Here is a 21,796-nt window from a genome sequence, read left to right on the forward strand (position 1 = left end):
TGTTTTATAGTCAGAGTTATGCGCCATCATGATTAACTTCTCACTCTCTTTATTTGGGGTCAGTGACGGTAAGCCACTTAGCTGTTTTTCAGTTTTACGAGAACTTAAGGGGAACTAAAACAAAGGGTTCTTCCCCGTGAACCTCTCACCCTCATCTGCGGTGGACCTTTCTAGCCTTGAACCCTTTCAGCAGATGGCTGGAAAACAGCATGTGCCATTATAACCCTGGAAAAATCTGCTCATGTTGTTTTTAAACTCCAATTTCAGTACTTGAGTTCCTATGTATTATTCCTGGGAAACCTACATTAGTAGGAACTATAATGAAAAAGTCTTAAAAATGATTGCTCCCATAAGGCTGGGCGGCAGGGTCTGCCTCATGCATCCAGCACAGAACTCACCTGCCTGTTGGATCTGAATCCATCTCACCACACTAGCTGAATGCCGTCGGCAACAGCTAACATACAGGCTTGTTTGTCTCTTCCAACTTGCATTGCTCAAGACAGCCAGTGATTCTATCATAAAATAACAGCACAAAAAGAAAGGAGACACACAGAGTTGTATGTCCACTCACCAGCTGCGTGAACCGTTGCTCCAGAGCCTGGTACTCGAGTGAGCTCTTGTTGAACAGGTCACTGGAGAAGGGCATGTTGGCCACACGCAGACTGAAGAACACCACAAGTTCTCGGCCCCTGGGAGCCATGGTCACAGAGCTGGTGGTGATGTACCGCAAAGCTGGGTCAGGAGTCGTGCTTTCCAAGAAGCCATCTGGGGTGGAAACATACCCACTGAATCCTGGTACCTCTGAGAAGGGAGCGTTAACGAGATCCAGCCCATCTAAGCCTCTGGCTGTATCTTGGCTGCTGTATTCTGAAGATGTCGGCGAATGTGAAATTTCCAGAGCCAACTGACTGATGGCAGTAATAATCATCAGTGGGGATGGTTAGCCGTGGGATTAGTGCTGTCTGGTCAATGGACATCATGTCGGTGGTACTTTGATCAGTCAGAGAGAAGATGCTTGATGCAGTGAAGAAAGATGGAGTTTCTGATAAGGAGGTAGAGGCCACAGCAGGTGGAGACCGGGAACTGTCTGTGGAGGAAGCTCCTGAGACCAATTCATTAGGTCCAAGCATCCCCCAAAGAAGAGAAAGCAAAAGGGAAAATCCAAAGTTAAAATTAATTTTTGAAAAATAGCATTTGAACTGATTCTTTTCATATCATGTTTAAAAAAATTGTTTTGGTATAGAAAGGGCCAGTGGCCTGTGTCCAAACCTGGGGAGACTGAGGGTGGGTCCCTGAACCCATTCTTCTATTCAGGCCCAATAATTCTGGATATGTGAGACTAAAAGAACACCAATTGCCTAGAATTTCTGGAATTCCTGCCCAGCCAGACACAGCACATCTAGGGACCAGGAGGTAAAAACTGACTAGGTCAGCAGATGGTGCCAAACCACAGATGGTACTGGAATAGATCACATCCCAGCTGGAACTCCCAGCCAATTAGCTGTGCAGTTTTGGCCTGGAAATTTTACTAACCTTCCAACCGTACGAGCCTGAATTTTATGCAATTGGGTTTTTTGGGGAATCTCAATTATCACATTTTGGTAGTTTTAGTAATTAAAATTTAAATTATGCTTCTCCAAAATTGGATAACTGAATAACTTGCCAATTTGCAAAATGCTATTGAGAGAATGAAGGTGTGGGTTATGCATACAGTTGGAATTTATATTGACCATATATCTTACTAAATATTGACAATATTTAAAGGTTTTGTCCTTCTTACAGGATTATACCTTGATAATTTCTACCACCACTTTGCATTGCTTTTTTGGATAAATACACATTGAACTACTAAAGTCCACTCCCTTTTTGGTGCAAAATTAAAATCAATAAGGATTTATGAACTAGGAAAGGGGTTATATGAAGCTTTCAGATAAAGAGATTGGTGGGTTATTAAAATAGTCCAATAAACCTAAATCCGGAGGCACTGACAATATTTAAGGCATTAGGTAGATCAAAACAGGGAGCTTTCTGTGATTACTTCAGTGGCATTTTGGCAAATATGTGGGAAAGCTGTGTTGAAATCCAAATGCTAAGCATGATGAATGAACTGTCTGGATGCAGATAGAATCTTTGGACTCTCAGCTAATTTACAAACTGAAATTCCAAGTGATAAACTGCTCTGAAAGGTGGAATCATATTACTTTTATTAGTTTCTTAAAATAAAACCTGCCTGTGGCGAGTTGTAACCAGATTTCAGAGAAGCCCCCTCTCTTCTCTCTGCCTGGGGAGGATGCCTAAGTGTGTCTCCCCATTATTCACTCAACTGTCAGAAATGATGGTTCCTAACACCAAGATATCTCTGGATATACATGTGTAGTTTTGTTCAAATCTCCACTGCCATGGGCCGAATGTTTGCATCCTCCTCAAATCCATAAGTTGAAGTCCCTCATCTCCAATGTGATGCTATTAGGAGGTGGGGTCTCGGGGAGGTAAGGAGGTCATAAGGGTGGAGCCCTCATGAATGGGGTTAGTGCCCTTAGAAACAAGAAGAGACAGGAGAGCCATGACCTCTCTCTGCCACGTGAGGACACAGCAGGAAGGCATCAGTGTGCTCACTAGGAAAAGGGTCCTCACCAGGCACTGAATCAGCTGGCAATTTGACTTTGGATTCCCCAGGCTCCAGAACTGTGAGGAATGAATTTCTGCTGTTTAAGCATCCAGGCTATGATGTTTTGTTACAGCAGCCCAAGCTGACTAAGACATCCATGGGAGGATCTGGGATGAGTAAGTGGAGGGCTTCGAGTACTATCGGTGGTTTGATCTGACTTCCTTGTGCCGTGGGGAAAGGCATTTGAATCTGTGTGCCTGTGATGGGCTCTCTCTGCTCCTCCAGATGATCAGGGGCAGAGAAGAAGCACCAGGGCCAATGTCTTCATTCTGCCCTGGGCCAGCATCTCATTACTCATACTGTTCTCCCGATATAGACTTTAGTCAGACTGAAACCGTCTGCTGCATTATGTCATCAACCGACAAACATGAATTTCTAACTCTTTCCCTTTGTGGCATCTTAGCATTAATCATTCACATTCACAGTAAATCCAACCAAGTTATTTCATGGATACAACAGTTGGCTATTTAAACGTAGGGCTGCTAAATAAAATACAGGATACTCCCATTGGAACATGCTTACACTAAAACATTATTTGTTGTTTATCTGAAATTCAAATTTAACTGGGTATCTTGTATTTTGCTCTGCTGAGTCTAATAACCCCATTTAAGTCTGATTTTAAAAGCCTCCTACTCTCTCTTGGCTTGATACTGAAACTACTAAGGCTACAGTCAATTCCTTCGAAATAAAAATACCATCCAAACTTTACCATCACTTATAAATGTACTTTAAATTATTATGCTTTCATCAGATTCTTATGCAAAAGATGTGGCAGTAACACAGGCGATTCTAGCCTTAAGTTTTTATACTGCAGTGGAGAAGTCAGTCCCTAAAAACCAAAGACGTTTAGTTCATCATGAGGTGTGCAAAACAGACTCAAAATAACTTTACTTAAACAACAAGTTCCTACTATGTATAGCACAAGGAAATATAATCAATACCTTGTAATGGCCTATAATAAAAAAGATTATGAAAAAGAATATATATATATATGCATAACTGAATCACTATACTGTACACCAGAAATTAACATGACATTGTAAGCCAACTATACTTCAATAAAAGAAATTTTTAAAAATCACACCAAGATACCATTACACCATAAAATTAGCAAAAATTAAAATGTGAATATACAATGTAAACACTGAATATTGATTTAGTAATAGTTATCAGTATATTGAGAGGAGATAGTATTGTAAGAAACTTAAATCCCTATTTCCAATAATAAGTCAATAAGTAATATACAAAATATCAAAAGGTATATATATTTTAAAGATATGGCAAGAATAAATGCCAGAAGAAATAGCTTGCTGAGTTAAAACAGTCTGCTTTTGGAAAGTAGTCTGCAGAGTGGGGAGGTGTGAGATAGCAAAATGCTGTCTTTGTCAGAATACTTTAATGTGACTTGGCTTTAAAAAAATTAAACTTCTTATTTTGAGACAATTGTATATTCAAATGCAGTTCTAACAGAGAGTAGAGAGTAGAAATGGCAGAGTAAGACACTCCAAAAGTCAAGTTATCCTTCACATTTGAAAGTTCCGAGTAGTAAGTAGCTGTGATACAATGAGAAATATATATTTGTCTGTGACCGCTTCCTGACACAGAGCTCCGAAGTTTCTGACCCTTGGGCAGCAGCTGGAGAAGTACGCAGTCTAACCCATTGCAGGAGAACTTGGGAGCTGTGTGTTTCTGCCTGCCCCCTCGGTGCAGAACCCCTGGGGATAGCCACAGGAAGGGCTTGGTGCCCATTTGAAACTGTCTCTTTTGTCTTCTGTGGTTCTGCTGGCTTTAAGGATGGGCCCAGGAGCAAAGCCAAACATGGTGCAAGAAAGCAAAATTCAGCAAGTGCAATTCTTTGAACCCCAAACTGTGACCATTTGTAGAAACCAAACTGGTGTACCCTGGAAAAGCAAGTCTGGCTTCAGGTGTGAGTCTCCTCCGAGACCAACCGTCAGCAGTTTTGCCTGTGAATGGTGAAGATCAAAGCAAGAGCTATTTTTTGAAATAATGCAAAGATTTTAGCTCAAATTTGGAAAATTGTTTACCTCACAAAAAGTTTTCCTCAGACTGTCATCAAAACCCTGAAGGTATGGTTAATGAGGATTTTCTTAAGTGCAATAAATATGCAACAGTTTAAATGAAAATCAAGTGTATTTAAAAGTCAAACACTGCATTTTTTAAGGAGGACCAGAGAATATCGGAGAATATTGATTTTTATGCAGGATTGCTTTTCTACCCATAAATGAAAGAAACGCAGTGTGGATGGGAAGTTTTGAGGGATGTTGCACTTTCTTTTGGGAAAGTAAGAAGCTGTAAAATCACAGGGGAACTGGATCTAAAACAAACCCTCTCCAATGGCTTGGAAATGCCTGTGTGGGGACATATGCTCCCTGAGGGCAGAGCCGGACCTTCCTTTGAGTGCTCCCTGCACAGAGGACTGCACGAGCCCAGCAGGGACTCAGGTTTGGTCTGTGAATGAGAAGCCGACTATTGGGGGCCAGTCAGTGGTGGTCATTCAGTGGCCTGTGGCAACATCCAGAGGATGCCGAGAATGCGGGTTAGACAAGGGATGCTGGCCATGTCCTGTGTGGGCCTGGAATGACAGTGAGATCTGCTCAGAGAGTTCCTCAGGTGTCTTGAAAAAGTTGACGTGGTTTAGTTTGTGTAGGAATAACTGTGAAAGACTGAGAAATGGGTTTACAAGAATTCTGGATGTTTTTAAAGGGAATTCTGAGTCTCTACTAGCAGATTTTTGGGGGGGGGTAATCTAATTTTAGAGAGTTTTGTGCTTTTGTCTTTGACTGGGCTCTTTTACAACTACATAAGCCACAGGACACTGAAGGTAACGCAGTAATTCTAGTCCATGGAGATGCAAGCGAGGTTGGTCTGATGGGGAGGCCATTGGTTCCCTTCCCCTGGAAGAGAGGATTCCAAACATTGTATGTTATTGCTGGGTAGATTTTGACCCGCTTTGCATCAATTTGCACATTTGTGTCAGCATTCCTGATTGCCTATATCAAGGGTTGGCAAACTTTTCCTGAAAAGGGCCAAATAGTAAAAATGTTAGGCAGTATAGTTCACATGTCTTGATTGCAACCACCCAGCTATGCGGCCGTAAGCTCTAACACAGTCAGAGTCAATCAAGGGGCAGGCTGTGTTCCAGGAAAACTTACTTCTGGGTACTGACACTGAAGTTCAGAGTATCTTCACATGTCACAGAATATTATAACCCTTTTGAGTTTTTTCAGCCATTTAGAGAGGTAAAAACCAGACCTAACTTGCAAGCTGTATGGAAACAAGTGGTAGGCTGGGTGAGGCCCACGGCTGCCATCTGTGGCTCTCTGGCCTGTGTCCTGCCTGTCTTTAGAACTTCTTCTGAACCAACTTTAACATCTTATTTGTTCCTTCATTAACAAATGAGTTAAATAAAACCTTTGCTGTGCGTTCCTTTTATTTTTGTATTTGTTTATTTTTATGTATTTACTCTTTTTAAAAAATCTTTTTTTGTTGTTTTAAAAAATTTTGAGGGGGGAGGTAATTAGGTTTACTCACTTATTTATTTTAATGGAGGTACTGGGGATTGAACCCAGGGCCTTGTGCATTCTAGGTACACACTCTACCACTGAGCTATACCCTTCCTCCTGTTCATTTTATATTTGGATGAGAGTCATGCTTGTACTTGCCTCCACAACCCCCAATTTCCACCCTTGACCCAGTCAGTCTTCTGCCCCCACCTCCTCCTCCTGTAGGCTCTGCTCCGAACCTCTCCTATGCCCTTGTGTTGGATGAGTGTCCTAGACACAAAAGCAATCTTTTACACCAAAAAAAAAAAAAAGTTACTTTAAAAAAATTACTCTTTACCATTCCAAAGGCAGTTAATGGAATTCGACTGAGGTATTTGGAGAACATGAATCAAAAGGCTGAGAGACTCTGTCCTGAGTGAATATTAGAAACCGGGGATGCTTTCAGAGCAGTATCAGTATCCGGGCCCTTCGGCAACGGAGTGGAGTTAGACAGTTAGACCCTGGGGAGGGGGCCCCTGCACTGGTCTGTCTGAAACTCTTTCCAGGGGATTCTACAGTGCAGTCAGGATTGAGAACCAGTACATTTGAGGAAGTGGCATTTAAAAAAATTATTTGATACAACAAAGGCAAGTTGCTCCTTTAAGACATACAGCATGCAATAAATAATGGATAGAACTCCTGTGATGTTAATAACATATAATATTCTTGTAGTTTAAAGCATAATAGAAAGACCCAATTCTATGAAAGAGTTGATAAGATTATGAATTGATTTAATCAAGCTCTTCTCAAGGTTTTACTAACTGTTTGGAAATTGGCAAATTAGGATTTATGGCCAAAGACTTAAATATAAATTTTACTTATTGAAACCTCACACCATTCCGTAAAGAATCCGAGATGGACAAAGACCTAACAGTGCTGGTAACAACCTGTGAAGTGTTGTGACTTTCCACTCTACCCCACAGAGCTCTTAGCTCCTCCGATAGGAAAACGCAAACTCTGTTTTTAAGCAGGGACTTTAAGTTTTCCAAGTCTCAAAGTTTGGGGTGACGTCATGGTGCACTCACTAACTGTGATGGCTCAGCTATGAAATACCAAGTCATTTTATACTTGTCTGACGTTTTATACCACGCCAAGTATTTCTACATAGTTTATGCAAAATGATCCTCAAAGGTTTTAATAAATATTATAAAAGTTAATTACATTGCATATATATCTGTAACTTATTTCCCCTACCAAACCAAACTCTTCTATTTGAGTCAACATCAGTTACTCAAATACTCCATAGATGCAAGCTTTCTTTGGCCTTCTGTCTTGGTTCTCTCTCCTGCCTCCGCTTTGTGTGTTGTCTGTCTGCTTCCCTCTCTCCCAAATCTCTGACATTCACAGGCCGGGCATCTCGTGGGCTGCATTCAAGATTCTGCATTTTAGTTCTTTCTCTCATCTTTCCTTTTAATGAGTCCCAGTTCACTGCTGGTGTATTTTGTTACTGCTTTCTCTTCTTTGTGCTCATTCTGTATTTCATTAATGTCTATTAACCCCTCTTTGAGAAGGGCAAGCTAGATACGGTTATCCTACTTACAGGTAAAGAATCCGAAGATGAGGAAACTTAAAACCTATTCAGAATTAATTTAAGACAGGCTCACTGAAGTTCCATTTTCCTAACATGGCCATTTCATTTCCATAAAACCCCCCCAAAAGTTGTTGATGCTTGCCTCTCTGCCAGGGCTTCATTCATTCACTCATGTGCGCATACTTGCATTGGCTCAGCTGCAATTACTCAGTATCTACCCACTGCCAGTACTCACAAGGCACTGAGGCAGCAGCAACGAACAAGATGAATACATTGGCTGCCTCAGTGCTTACAGTCGCTGAAAATATGGCAATAGCTCCAATTGACTGAGCACCTCCTATGTATTTGTTATTGTACCTAAAGGTTACGTCCAAGTTATAAGGCGTTATCATCCCCACTGTGCAGATAAAGAAATTGAGGCATGGACGGATGAGAAAACTCTTAATGCAATAGCAGTGATGGATACTTAATAAGGTTGGCATTGGGGCAACATATCCATGGTCTCAAGGAGCAAGTGGTAGGTTAACGGGGTGCTGGATCTAATATATGTCAAGAGAAGCTGGATGGAAAAGGGGTGGGGGCATGGAGACATCCAGTAAAGTGGCTTTTTGTGAATTATACGCTACTTACAACACAGAACAATGACCCTGCCAATCAGGTGCATGCAGGTTTACTAACACGTGATACGAAACCAAAGGTCAGCTTTTCACTTTTCAATAATGAATCTCTAAACTACTTAAATCCTATTTTCCAGGTAGTTTAACTATCTTCAAGGCGACATGCAGGTCTACTGACAATGCCATCCCCCTCCCCCTCCCCCTTTTGTTCAGGGGGAGTCCAGACACTGTGATTTGAGTGGCTGTTAAGCAAGGGATCCAAGAGACCTTCTTTCAATGAAAACACAGACTTTGGAAATTTCAAGATAAGGGAAATTACATCAGCTACATTCTAACAATTATGTCTGACAATTTAGCAACATTCTTGTTTATACTCCTCATAAAATCTCACAGTAAAAGAGTAATCACATTTGTTAGCAGTAAATGTTTTCCCAGGAGAGCAGCTCACCCTGTTCAGCCCCAGGCCTCCTTGATGAGGCTCTTGCTGAAATTAATGGAAAAGTGGGAAGACCGAAGAGGCAGAGCACCTGTAAGAGGAAAAAGCAGGTTGAATCCGGTATGAGAAATGGGACTCTGATTCCACATGGTATTGGGGGGTTAGCTACTCAGATTCCCACCTGAAGAGGAGATCTCACCAAACGTCCGCCTGTACGTCAAGCAAGGTTGTTCCAGGCACAATCACACACTTAGGGAATGGTGAATTTTTAAAAAGAGGTACCGCAGAATTACCAAATTTGAAGGGGAAACTGGGTTCATGAATAATAAAAAGGGGACAAAATATATTCGCTATGTATCACAGGTTAACTCATCCTGGTTTAATGTTATATATTGAAAGAGCAGGAAACTAAGTAACAAAACGGCTTTGCTAAAGCTGTTTGCTAACTTGTTCTGATGCAAAATTCTTGCAACTTGTTTTTCTCTTTTCTTTGACAGCCCCTCATCTCTATTTCACTTGCTTAGCTGCTTTTTACACTCTCCACTCCGCATACATTCTCTACCAGGAATAGCTTATCCTTTAACCCAGGAGCTGTGTTCCAGGAAGGTGGTCCATGGGCTGATAGCCTCAGAAGAATGAACAGACCCCCCGGAGTGTCTAAGTGATGCTGGGTGGACGCGTCAAGACTAAGGATACAGCACCCCAGAAAAACAGCCTGTTTCTTGTCATCTTTCTGTTCCGCACAGCTTTCCTACGAAACCTCAGGACACCAGCCCCAAAATGGACTCAGAATCTCTAGGGCATCAGCCTGCTGTGACTCCCCTCTGCCTGGCTAACAATAAGCTGCTTTGTTCTGAGACTCCCCAAACTCTGTCTCTGAATCTGAAATTATTTTGCAGAGCACAGAGGCTGTTTTTTTCCTGGCAACAATATCAAACCTTAAGAAACATTTTTCCAGAAAAATTTAAACATGAGTCTCAAGGTATAACAGGAAGAGAAAACAGTGTGTGCAAAGGCGCAGAGATGGGCGGGAGCAGGGCACCCGCAAGACGGGGAGCACGCGTGACGTGGACCGTGGCTGGATGTGAATGGAGGGAGAAGAAGGGGTCTTGGGTGATGTCTACGTTTCCAGAACTTTCACTGATGGAGGTTGTACTCACCGAGACAGGGAACACAGGAGGGGAAGCCTCGGTGTTTCTCATTTATAATCTAAAACGGAGAGAAGAGCTATCCTGTGCATCTTTGAGCAAGGGTCAGCAATATATCAATTCCATCAAAGAGCATAAAAGAGCTTTGACGTGTTACAGCCCACATGTAAGTTACAGTTAGAGCCATTACTGCGGAGCGAGGCTTTCCTAAGATGCCCTGCCTGCCCCTCTCCCCAGCCGTGCCAGAGTCCCCCGGGAGTTTGTGAGAAATGCAAATTTGCCCCACTTCGCACCTACTGAATCAGAAACTCTGGGGGAAGGGCCCAGCAATCTGTGTTTTAACAAGCCCTCCAGGGATTCTGATTCAGGGGACAGTTATGAGAACACTGGCAGAGGAGAGGTTCTACAATTTATTATGGGAAATACAGGGACCTAAGCACAGTGATGCAGCCCAGCCTGGGTCTGCCCTTGAGAAAGATATAAAACAACACTGTTCTTCTGTGTCAGTCCTCCTAGGTCCTACTTCATCCACAGGTGCCTCTTTATGATAATTTTCTGGTAAAGACTTTGGTTAAGAAGAGCTACATGAACAGTTACGTGTAATACCAAAATCTGTGAAGTCCAAATAAGGGAACTTTACAATTAATTTATTAAAGACAAGGAAATCCAACTTTAGGCAGTAGCTTTTTACTCTGAAGAGTAAGAAATCCGTAACATGATTATATTGACGTTCCTTTAGAAACGTTCTTCCATTCGACATTTAAAACATTGTTTTTTTATATTGATGAATGTCATTTTGGGGAAAAAATGACATTTCTGCCATATATCTATAGAACTTGTTAAAAAGCAAATACATGTTAAAAAGTATGTTTGAATTTCCAGGATGTTGTCAACTCAAGCCGGTTAACGTCTTTCTTTGCTTGCTTCCTAATGGAATATAAGTTCCCCCCAGGAAGAGAACTGGTATGAGGGGTTTTTGCCAAATTACCATTGAAGAAGATATTTGTATTTCAGCCCCTTAAAACAATCACTTCCTGCCTCAGTGCATTCTGTAAGCTGGTTCTTTAAATACATATTTTGAAGACATTACTAAAGAATATCACATTTTTATCAGCTAGGGGGAATCATTACGTGTAAAGAAGGAAAGAATGCAAGAGACTGGTTCTAAATTTCTGTTTTTAAAAGACAGTTTAGATGCAAGAACTTCTGGGGAAATATTTTAATAGCTCCAGTTAGGGCTATTTCAAACTCAAATTTCTAAGCATTACTCATCCTTAAGTGATCCATAAAGAGCACTTAAACTGCCTTTAGCGTGTTAGATGCCTGGTTAATTTCATGCCCCTGGTATTGACAACTGTACTTAAAATATGATATTTCATCTGCTTTTATTTTACAATGGATTTTTGAACAATTTGCAAGATTTATTAAGAGTAATGAACTATATTTGAAGAAATCAGAACCTAATCATATATTAACATTAAGCCGTAAAAAAATTCAACTCTATAGGAGGTTGTAGGGGGTGGGGGTGGGGAAGGATTTACAGCATCCTGCAAAGGCTGAATGTAGAGGGAATGTAACATTAACAACAGAATCTGAATAACTCAGGCAACACTTCATTATTTATTATCTGAATAAAGAAAATGTATTCAAACTCTCCTCACCTGCAGTGAGGAATGCCTGAATCATGAATATCTTTTTGGGCAAATCATCCCTTTCTACTTTTAATTTAACACTTCATGGTTTGAAGATAAAGTGTTGCACTGAGGAGGTTCACATTTTGCATCTATGACTCTGTATGAACCGTGGCACTTTATGACTCCCGCGGCCACCAAGAGAAATGCTGGGCGCCTCCCCTGATGGAAAATCCAGGGACATCATCATTATCATTAACATCCATCCATCTTCCATCACCCAGCCATCCATCCCTTTATCCATCCATTCATCCAGAGAGTGTCCCTGGAGAGGAAAACAAGATAATGCTAAGAGCTGATGTTAAAAGATGGAGTGAGATTGCTTCCATTCAAGGGCAGCTGCAATGGGTAACTACATCAGGAGGGTGTCAGCAGCCATGAGGACTATCCTGGGTGAATCTGCTGTTTATTACTTTACAGAAATGGACAGATTTGGGTACACAAGGAGCTGTTTCCCTGGGAAAAAAAGCAATTCTGTTGCAACTGAAAAAATTACTTACTACATAGGGAGATAGCCTTCTGTTTTTAATTAAGTGCAAATAATAAAGGTATGGTTCTGAAGTACGATGACCTGTGTGTTCCCACAATACTGGAAACGAAGTGAATGGACAGCAAGAGCTCCTGGTTGGTTCTGGCTGAGCAATGTTTCGTGATGTTACCACAAGTTCCATATTGCTACTGGATAATGGTGAAAGGGAGCAGGACCCTGTGAAGCCGCCTCCCCAAGTTTATAGAAAAGCTGAGTTCCCAAGGCCTCCCTCAGTCGCAGAAGAGCAGGCTCAAGCAGTTGATCAGGACAAGCCTGCAGGCACTGGGGGATGACAACTCTGACCACCTAGCTCAGCCATTAACTGAGATTATTCCTTCATTTTCCTTTAAAACTTTCATGGCTGAACAGAATCTTTGGAGATTCTTTTTTGGGGGGGTTGATGCTAGGTCCACCAGATTGCAGCCATTTTGGTTAAAAGCAGCTGTATTTCTTGTTACCAAGGCTGTTGGCCCCAGGGTCATACCCCTGCCCTTCCCTCGATTACTCGTATCTAAGTCTCAGGAGGCAGCTGCAGAGAAGAAACAAGAACTGGTTAGAACCCAGTACAAGATGGTGGAGGATTTGACTTCCAGTGGACCTTGAGCCTCATTATACACTTATTGCAATATATTAGCATGCTAAGTGACACACCCACCCACCAGCGCCACGACAGTGACAACAACCATGACAACAACCGGAAAAGCCCATACAAGGACTGAATAGCCCATATGAGGACTGACTGGCTCCATCACACCAGGAAGGAGGACATGAAGGCAGAAGCCTCCTGTAAAAGTCCACGTGGCCCGACCCAAGCCGGAGCTGTCTCTACTGCCCATCCTGGCGGACGGCTCCCTGCTCAGGAGCCTCCTCCAGGGTCAAGTGCTTTTCTTGCCTTCTCTCTGCTTGAGCACTTTCCTTCCATTTCGCCTTCTGAGCAGTAGAGCAGCTGTTCACTTAGTCCCTCTGCCGCGGCTGTGCGAATTCTTCCACAGCGGTGGCAAGAACCCACACTTTGGTAGGCTTCCTAATTAAGGGATCCCTCCATCCGTTAACAGTGGGACCCCTTATGATCTGGGCTCTGAACTGATCCCTCAGGCATTTCTTGCCCTGCCCTCTGCGCTGTTTCAGGGAGGTGGTGCTGGGGTGCTGAACCCTGTAGGAACCATTTCAAAGGCCTCTGTACCATCCGGTTTCTGGCTGGGATTGGCCAACATGTTGCTCCTCCCTGCACGCCCCAACTCCCTGCTCTTGCAACAATTCTCTGTCCTCTGTGTCTCCAGCTCCCACTGGACAGGTGTTCTAGGCTTCCAGCTTCCCTCGGGTGAGCTGGCCCCTGGGTCCCAGTGATACTGCCTCCAACTTTTGTCTCTCAAGCCTGGGGTTGGGGTTGGGGTTGGGGTTGGGGTGGAGGGTAGATACACTTGCTCTTTTAATCTGTGGGCAGCCTCTCTCTCCTGTTTGGCTTCTTAGCTCCTCTGCCACCTAACATATTCCTCGCATTAAATTCTCTTTCTTGTAAATAATATTTGGAGCTATTCAAAACTGCTGATGTTTGGCTGCTTTGACCTATAAGAGTGGCAACCTGATGTCTGTTCTTTTCTGGTTAGATTCTGACTGTTACAGGTCAGTTTAGGAAGAATCGTTCCCACCAAAAAGGGACTTTGAAAGGCTGGCCCCAGCAGAGGGGATGCGGAGGGCAGGGAGCACAGGGGCCCAGGACACGGCTTCGGGATGGATGAGGAGGTAGAAGGCAGCAGAATCGACTAGCCAATCCAGGGACAATGCACAGGCAGCCAGGATTTTCCAGCTGGGATCCGATCAGGGATTATAATCTTAAATAGACAGGCTAGGTCATTAGGGAAGAAAAAAAATCAAACGTGGATTCCAGAACCCTACTGAAAAGTATTTATATTTCAATGAATGCATGGAAAAATTAATACACTCTCATCCAAAATAATGCTTTAGTGATTTACAACAAACCTTTTGCTATCCTTATAAGCTATCCGTATTGTTTATGCTGTTGTCTGGACTACTTCAACCCCACTACGTCATGACCCGGCGCCACAAAGCTTGGAGAGCAGTTCTGCTCAGAGAACACAATTTTAGCAAGACTGAGTTCTGCTAGTGCTGGGCCTATTGGGTTCTGAGGCAAAGGGAAAAATGTGCACCCCTGTATACACTTAGCAAAATATCCTCCCATGTTTTGAACTAAATAGAAAAATTTATTAAAAAAAGATACAACTCTATGTAAAGCCCCATGTTGCCCATTGTTTGCCTTTAAAAATGCCAACCTTCGTGAGATTAGGTTGAGAGGAAGAAGAAAGAGAAAAGGCCAAGCAGTCTGTGCAGGAATTCACAAAAGGAAGATTCTAAGGAGTTGAGAGAAAAAACATCCCAGGGTGGACTCAAGGTCTTAATAATAATTATAGTAAAGTCTGAGGGAAAAAACCAGGTCGATTGAATCGTGGGCAAATTGGCTCTGAATTGGTGGTGAGGCCCCGAAAGAAAAGGTTCTAGATGGGAATCAGCATAAAGATACTTATTGTAGAGCATGGGTTTGCCAAGAAAACTTGAAATTGGGAAAGTGGCCCTAGAGTTGAAGAGATTGACAGCTGTCTTGTAACTTGTCCTGATCAAGCACGGTGGCTATCGATGTATCGAGGAAGAGGGCTGAAAGACACTTTGCAGGGTTATTGCTATAAACAGCATCCTCTGTCAAACTGGATCTCTGACTTGGCCTCTGCTTCAAAAGAGGAAGCAGAAAATGTTTGCCATAAGGAGAGAAAATGAGACTTCCCCGGGGAAAAATGAATTGAGAAATTCATTCCCTTGTGTGTGAAGGCTGAAAAAACAAACACAAGGCGGGGAGGAATAAAATAGGAGTTCAGGATCTGCAGATGAATTATATTTCAATAAAAAAAAAACAACCCACAAAGCAAACAAAACAAGCCTAAAACCCAAAAAAGCCTCAGATGAGACTCATGGAATTAGGAGGGGTTCATCTCTTTCGTATATGATGAAATAATGGATCCCATTGCTCCAGAAGTGAGACTTCTAATGTAGTATTGTCTCGGGAAAGTTTTCTCAAAGTCTTTTTTTTTTTTCTTTTTCTTTTTTCTGTTTTCACCAGGAATGAAGGGCACTGACAGGTCAATCATGCCAAGAAGCAGTTTCCATTTTCCACCATGAATATTAAGGTGGTTGGAATCTAGGTACTGCAGCCCCAGTTTCCTGGTTTTCCTGGCTTATGCTTCACTCCCCCTGGGCTCCGAAGAACCTCCTTGGGAAGGGCGTTAGGGAAAGGATTCAGCTAGGGTGGAGCAGAGCCCAGCCCTCAGCCAGTGCCTCCCACGACAGGGAGCCTCCCGCCCTGTCATCCCCCAGGAAGATGGGGAGGACTTCTGTCTGGATTTCGGTCTGACACTAAAGTCTTGCTGAGGATTCTCACTCTCATTTGCATGGACGGTCGTTCAAAATATTCTCCTTCTCAGAGCAATGCAGGGATCACAAAAGCAGTTTGTAAGAAAGTTGGCAGATTGCAGGTACACAGCCTAGTAGCAGTGCACTTCTGTCCAACTGCAAAGGGTGAATCTGCCTCCTTGAATCAGTTTAGCTTTCCTCCATTCCCTGTAGAGTAGGTGCTCATTTCCACCCCTGGTCCCTAATCAGCCTTTACTCTTTAAGTGCATTCTCCTAGGGCGCGGGTCCAGGCAGCCCCCGCTCCTTGTCAGGGAGCCCGCACCCCCAGCACTGATGATACATGTCCCTTCCTGCCAGCCGGCACCTCTCACCACTGTCCTGGTCCCTAGGTCTCTATCCTCATGCAGCTTCTCTCTGGCTGCCCTCCAGATCCCACGATTAAACAAACAGTTCCCACAATTATAGGGCTCCTTAAGGTATTTCAGTTGCCCTCTTTCCATCTTGTTTTCTGTCTCCCAGCCTTCCTCCTCCTCTCACTGCCCAGCTGTAATAATTCCTGCTCTGCTTCTTGAATATTGTAAATCATCCTGTCCAACTACCTCTACTTGCATTTGACACACAAAAGATCCTTAAAACAAAAAGTGGTGCATCTCATTTGTGTAGCACCCTTGAGTCACCCCAGCTTTCAAGGTTGAAGAAATGGACTGAAAGATCGTTCAAGAATGTCACAAATATACAACCAAAGTGCCAGACTAAAATTATTGCAAACTCCCATGTTTGCATTGATTCAAATCCATGGGGAGTTTGTCATCCTGCAGAGTGAAGGTCTGGATTGAGAACCCAAAGAGGTACATTTTCTTAAACTCTAAACATGCACATAAATACAAATCAATGCATTCATTTATCTCTCTGCAAATGCTTCCATTTGTTTCATCTATAGGCGAAGTTTGGTAAGTTTTGTAAATGCTGAGTTTGAATGATACTTAAGTGAGCATTTTATTAAAATTCTGTGGATGAGCACCTGTTTCAACATTCCAAATAGCATAAACCTAATATATATGCTCTGGCAAGGATTTTACTGAACCTGACAATATGGAGAACTTGCCAAGGAGCATGAGAGAGTTGTTATTTTTCTATCTCATTCATTGCCAAGCCAAAAAAAAAAAAATAGAGGTAGAAGAAAATCCTCTTATCTTTCGGTTTACTTAGTGATCAAAAGATGTTCAATTCTCTCTGAGATTACTGCAGGGGTCTATTTTAAGATGAGGTTTCCATTTTCCTGACATTTACATTTAAAAAAAATTCTCATTTGTTATTGAAGTGTAGTCCATTTATGATGTTAGATTTAGGTGTACAGCAAAGTGATTCTGTTATACATATACATATATATTTTTTTCTTTTCAGATTCTTTTCCATTATGTCTCATTACAAGAAAGTGGATATAGTTTCCTGTGCTATACAGTAGGTCTTGGTTGTTTATCTATTTTATATATAGTAATGTGTATTTGTTAATCCCAAACTCCTAGTCTATCCCTCCCCCATCCGACCTTTCCCCTCCTGGTAACCACAGTTGGTTTTCTACTGACATTTACATTTTTAAGGTCAGATGGATGCTGGTACCTGTCACTTTGAGTAGAGGTACATGACAATGCTGGTTTGCTCTGTTGCCTTTGTAGACTCCCTTCTATAAACTGACTACTGCATGCAATTTGTAATCTATGATACCTTCATAAATGCAATTTTATTTCTTAAAACATAAGAACGAAGGAAATACTCATGCAGTTTCTATCTGTAACTCCCAACTTCCTTATAAATGCTCTGGCAATTTCTACCTTAGGATTGCTAAAATGTCACTTTTCCTCCATGCAAGAGCTCCTTCTTTGATGAAAATGCTGATCAGATTGTAAACCTGAGATTCTCCATAACAAGACCCAGGGAACATTTCTTCCCCAGAGTCTCAAAGCTGACATGTCTGTGCCTGATTATGCTCTGGTCTCAAACCATTTGCACAACCAGTGCCTTCCGCTCTGTAAAAAGGGGCAAAAGAGGATCAGAAGATCATTTGCCTTCCTGCCCTAATCCTAATGTTACCTCGTGTGGGTCAAGATGAGGGGACATGAGACAGAAATCCTTGCAGCTATGAATACGCCATGTCCCAGTCACTCGAGAAGGGGTACACGGTGGAATCGGGTGGCTACAGAATTGGTTAGATGCCACTCTGACCACCTGGCCCCTGTCACCCCAGTGCCTCTCTCTTCAGGGTTTTCTTCTGAACAATGTTCTCTGTACTGTTTATTTCCTGCCCCCTCTTCTACCCTGGGCTCCTGACTCCACAAATACCAACCCAAACACCAATCACTAATGACAATCACACCGTTCACATTATGACTAAAGGTACACCGTCAGGAAACCCTGCTTTCTCGCTGCACCAGGTGAATTGTCAAATTATGGCCTGATTCTGCCTGTTCTAGTCTTGGCTTTGCATTTTTTCCTGCTGACCTAATGTACAGAGCACCCTCTGTTTTTTACCTACTATGCTAAGCTCATTCAAGACCTACTATGATGGTTAATCTTATATGTCAGGTGTGCTAGGCCACGGTCCCTGGAGATGTGGTCAAACATCATTCTAGCTGGTTCTTTGAAGGTATTTTTTAGATGAGATTGGCATTTAAATCAGCAGATTTTGTGTAAAACAGATTACCTTCTGCAATGTGAGAAGGCCTCACCCAATCAGTTGAAGGCTTTAATTTAAAAAAAGAAAAACGACAAACCTGACCTCCTCAGAGGAAATGGGATTTCTGTCAGCGGACTTCTCCCCCGAGTCTCTGATCTGCCAGCCTACTCTGCAGATTTTGAACTTGCCAGCCGCCACAACTGCACGAGTCAAGTCCTTAAAATCAGTCTCTCTCTCTCTCTCCACACACACACACACACACGTCCTGTTGGTTCTGTTTCTCTGCAGACCCTGACTGATACATGTACTGAACATTTAACTTATCTCTGTGTAAAATTCCAACCACTTAAGTGAGGCCTTCCCAACACATATTTGAAAACCCCTATTCTCTGACTTGTGCTGATTTGTCAAAGAAAGAGAGAAGGAGGGGAAGAGGGTGAGAGGGAGAGAGAATATGTGTTCCATTAGGTTTTAAACTCGAGGGTGAGAAGAAATTTGGTGTCTCATGTATAACACAGATGACCGGAGAGGCATTCTCCAGTCGCTATTAGCCAAAGTAGTCCTGCTTTATTTTATTTTATTTTATTTTATTTTATTTTATTTTATTTTATTTATTTTAACTATTTTATTTCATTTTATTTTACTTTATATTTTATTTTATTTCACTTTACCTTACTTTATTTTATTTTATTTTATTTTATAATAACATCTCTTGTATCCCTTTTTTCCTCCCCTCTTCCTCTGCTTCTGGCCCCTTCATACGCCGAAAGCTTTGCACTAGACGTGGGACAAGATCCCTCACCGCCCTTTTGGACTGGAATCTCTAAACTGGGATGTGTTGAGGAATCGAGTTGCCACAGGTGCTATCAGCTCTGTAGATGTAAAGTGATCTTGGAAATAGTTTCCTAAAGCAGGACATGAGGAGAAGTCCTGAGTCCCTGTGAATCAGTATGTTTACCTGTTTATGTGGCACAGTTTTCTGTATTTATCAACCTCCCCTTTTCTCTTCTCTGTCAAATACTCAACAGACCAATCAAAAGCACTGGATGAATGGATATTTATCAATCTTCCTCCTTATGTAAGTATGAACCAACAAAAACAGATGGAGGTGATGGCAGTGAGCATGTCAAAGGTCTGAGAACCCGCCAAGCCTGGCATCTCCCGGGACGTCCTCACTGGTCGCATGACCGTAAGGTGGTAACGGGAAGGACATCTGAAAGCGTCGCGAGACCGGCTCCCTCACCTAGTGCAGACACGCAGACACGCAGACACCTATAACCCTCTGCCCACCAATGGGCCTCTAACAGACATTGGTCATTAATTAACCAGGGCAAGCTTTCTTGCCGAAACCGTTCGTGGCTTCAGAATGCTTCGTAACAGTTTTACCTCTTAAATACCACCCAAATCCACTCGCTTTCATCCCTCTCCCCTTCTCTCACCCAGTGCAGACCATCCACGTTTCCAGCCTGGATTACTGTGAAGGCTCTTCTGATTACTCGCACTTGCCCACCTCCAGCTGATTTCCCACAGTACAGCCGGAGGTCTGTTTGAACTCAAATCTGTTATGTCCTTCCCATGCTTACGCCCTTCCAATGTTCTTAACAGGGCTCATAGAGCCTGATGTTTCTGGGGTTTCACGGTTTTCTCTCTAACACTTTCCAACCCCTTTGTGCTCCAGCCACACTGGCTTCCTCCACTTTCCTTCAATATACCACCTACTTCCAGCTTCAGCTACTCCCTTCTCCCCAAAACATCCTTCTCCACTCCCTCCCCAGTTGCTATTTTTGCCTTCTTGCTATTCAGATGTCAGTTTAAACACTACTTCTTTAGGAGGGCCAAATGGCTATGTAGAACTGATCATAAAGAATACGTATATTTTATTATTTGTGGATTTGTATCAACATAGCCTTTGTATTGGCAACATTTCATGATAAACTTCTGTATGCATATGGATCCCACTTTTTTTGTTTTTTTTTGTTTCCGTTTTTGAGATTGGCTGTTGAACACTGACCAGCACACTGCCGGTGAGCTGCAGTGGTCGGGGGGCTAACTGGCTGTATTCGCTTCCTTCCCTTCCCTGTCCCAGTTCCCTGTTCCTTTACTGGGTCCCCTGGGATCACCTCTGAAACAAACTCATTTTAATCAAATCCTCATCTCAAGGTCTGTTTTGGGGGACACTAACCATAACAGTCATGGAGTGGATATACTTTGTCTACCCCACCATTTTATCCCCTGTACCTAATAAGCAGAGCGTAAATATTTCTTGAATGAGTAAATAAATGAGCGCAGCATCCCAGCATTCCAGTACTAGTTAAGTGAACTTGTTGAAATCCGTTCTACTCTGTGGTTTACCGGCACATGAAGAGTTTGCTTGAATCGGTGGCCTGTGGTGCCCCTGGAATTCACCTACATGGTGGCCAGTCTCCCATCTAAAGATGTGCAGAGAAGCTATAGGGAACCCGTGGGGACACCCAAGTCTCCTAGCGCCATATGAGATAAAAATGGAGAATGAACATATACGATATGATGGAGGAAAAAGAGAGGCTCCCCCAAGGAGAGGGGAAAGGAGAAATGAGGGCCCTAAGGTGAGATGAAGTTGCTGAGATGTGGCTTCAGCTGACTGTGTATGCAAGAGTGTCCATGTGAAGGACTGTGAATGTAGAAGGAAGGGAAAGATGCAATTTCGAATGACAATTGCTTCTGCTTGCTTTTGCTCTTGCAGAAGTGGTGGGATTTATCTTAAAAACATGTGGTCTCTGTTCACGAAAATGTGGAAAAGCGATTAAACAGGCCACTACTCTGCATGAGAAATTGGATCACAGCTTGAGGAGGGAGTTGGGCAGAGCCTGGAAAAAGGGTGGTCATCGAGGAGAGAGAGGTTTGAGAGAATGAGGGCATAACAGCACTGCAGCAGGGAGAGGGGATAATAGCACAATTTGGGGGCAGAAAATCAGAACGCACGTTTTCTTGGGAACTGCCCAAACTGGGGGCAGGGCATTGAATTTTCCAAATATAAAATTTGGAGGACAGTACTGTCTCACCTGACAGCTGGGTTAAATCTAGAATAATCGAATTTGAGAGCTGGAAGGAATTTGATTTACTTTTCTGTTCTCTCTCTCTCTTTCAGGGCTTTGTGAAGATGCCCTAAGGATGGAGTGTAATCACACATCATGGCTGTCCCTTCCTTCTTTGAGATGACATTTTCTTCATGGACCTCTCTGAACTATTTTTAGAAGCAGCATATTTCTGCAAGGAAAACTTACTGTTTGGTCCTCAGTTTAGATGTACAAGGAAGAAAAGGCAAAAATAGTGACCCCAGTGGTTTAGAGTTCAACTAAGTTTTTCTTACAACTCTTTCCAAGTCTTAACTATTATCCTTTCATCCTGAAGTGAAGCAGTTTAAATAACATCTTGGCCAGGCCCTTCTGGTTGAGAGGATATCAAATTTTTTGGCTAGGAGAGTGGCTTATTGCATATTTCTTTCACTTCATGCCCACAGGTTAATCCATGTGGTGGTTA

The 21,796-nt window shown here is 42.7% G+C and overlaps 1 protein-coding gene and 1 non-coding gene across 2 annotated transcripts in view; both read right to left on the reverse strand.

The window, feature by feature from the left end:
* Positions 1-21,796, reverse strand: part of IMPG1 (interphotoreceptor matrix proteoglycan 1) — a 101,386-nt gene that overhangs the window by 25,149 nt on the left and 54,441 nt on the right. The window contains 2 exon segments of the mRNA XM_032485438.1: positions 572-919; positions 921-1,087. Coding sequence (XP_032341329.1) covers positions 572-919; positions 921-1,087 — 515 coding nt within the window.
* Positions 6,234-6,307, reverse strand: TRNAS-AGA. Its single transcript has one exon. It is a non-coding gene; the product is annotated as a tRNA-Ser (tRNA).

This window comes from Camelus ferus, chromosome 8 (assembly GCF_009834535.1).
Source record: "Camelus ferus isolate YT-003-E chromosome 8, BCGSAC_Cfer_1.0, whole genome shotgun sequence".
Classification (NCBI taxonomy): Eukaryota; Metazoa; Chordata; class Mammalia; order Artiodactyla; family Camelidae; genus Camelus; species Camelus ferus.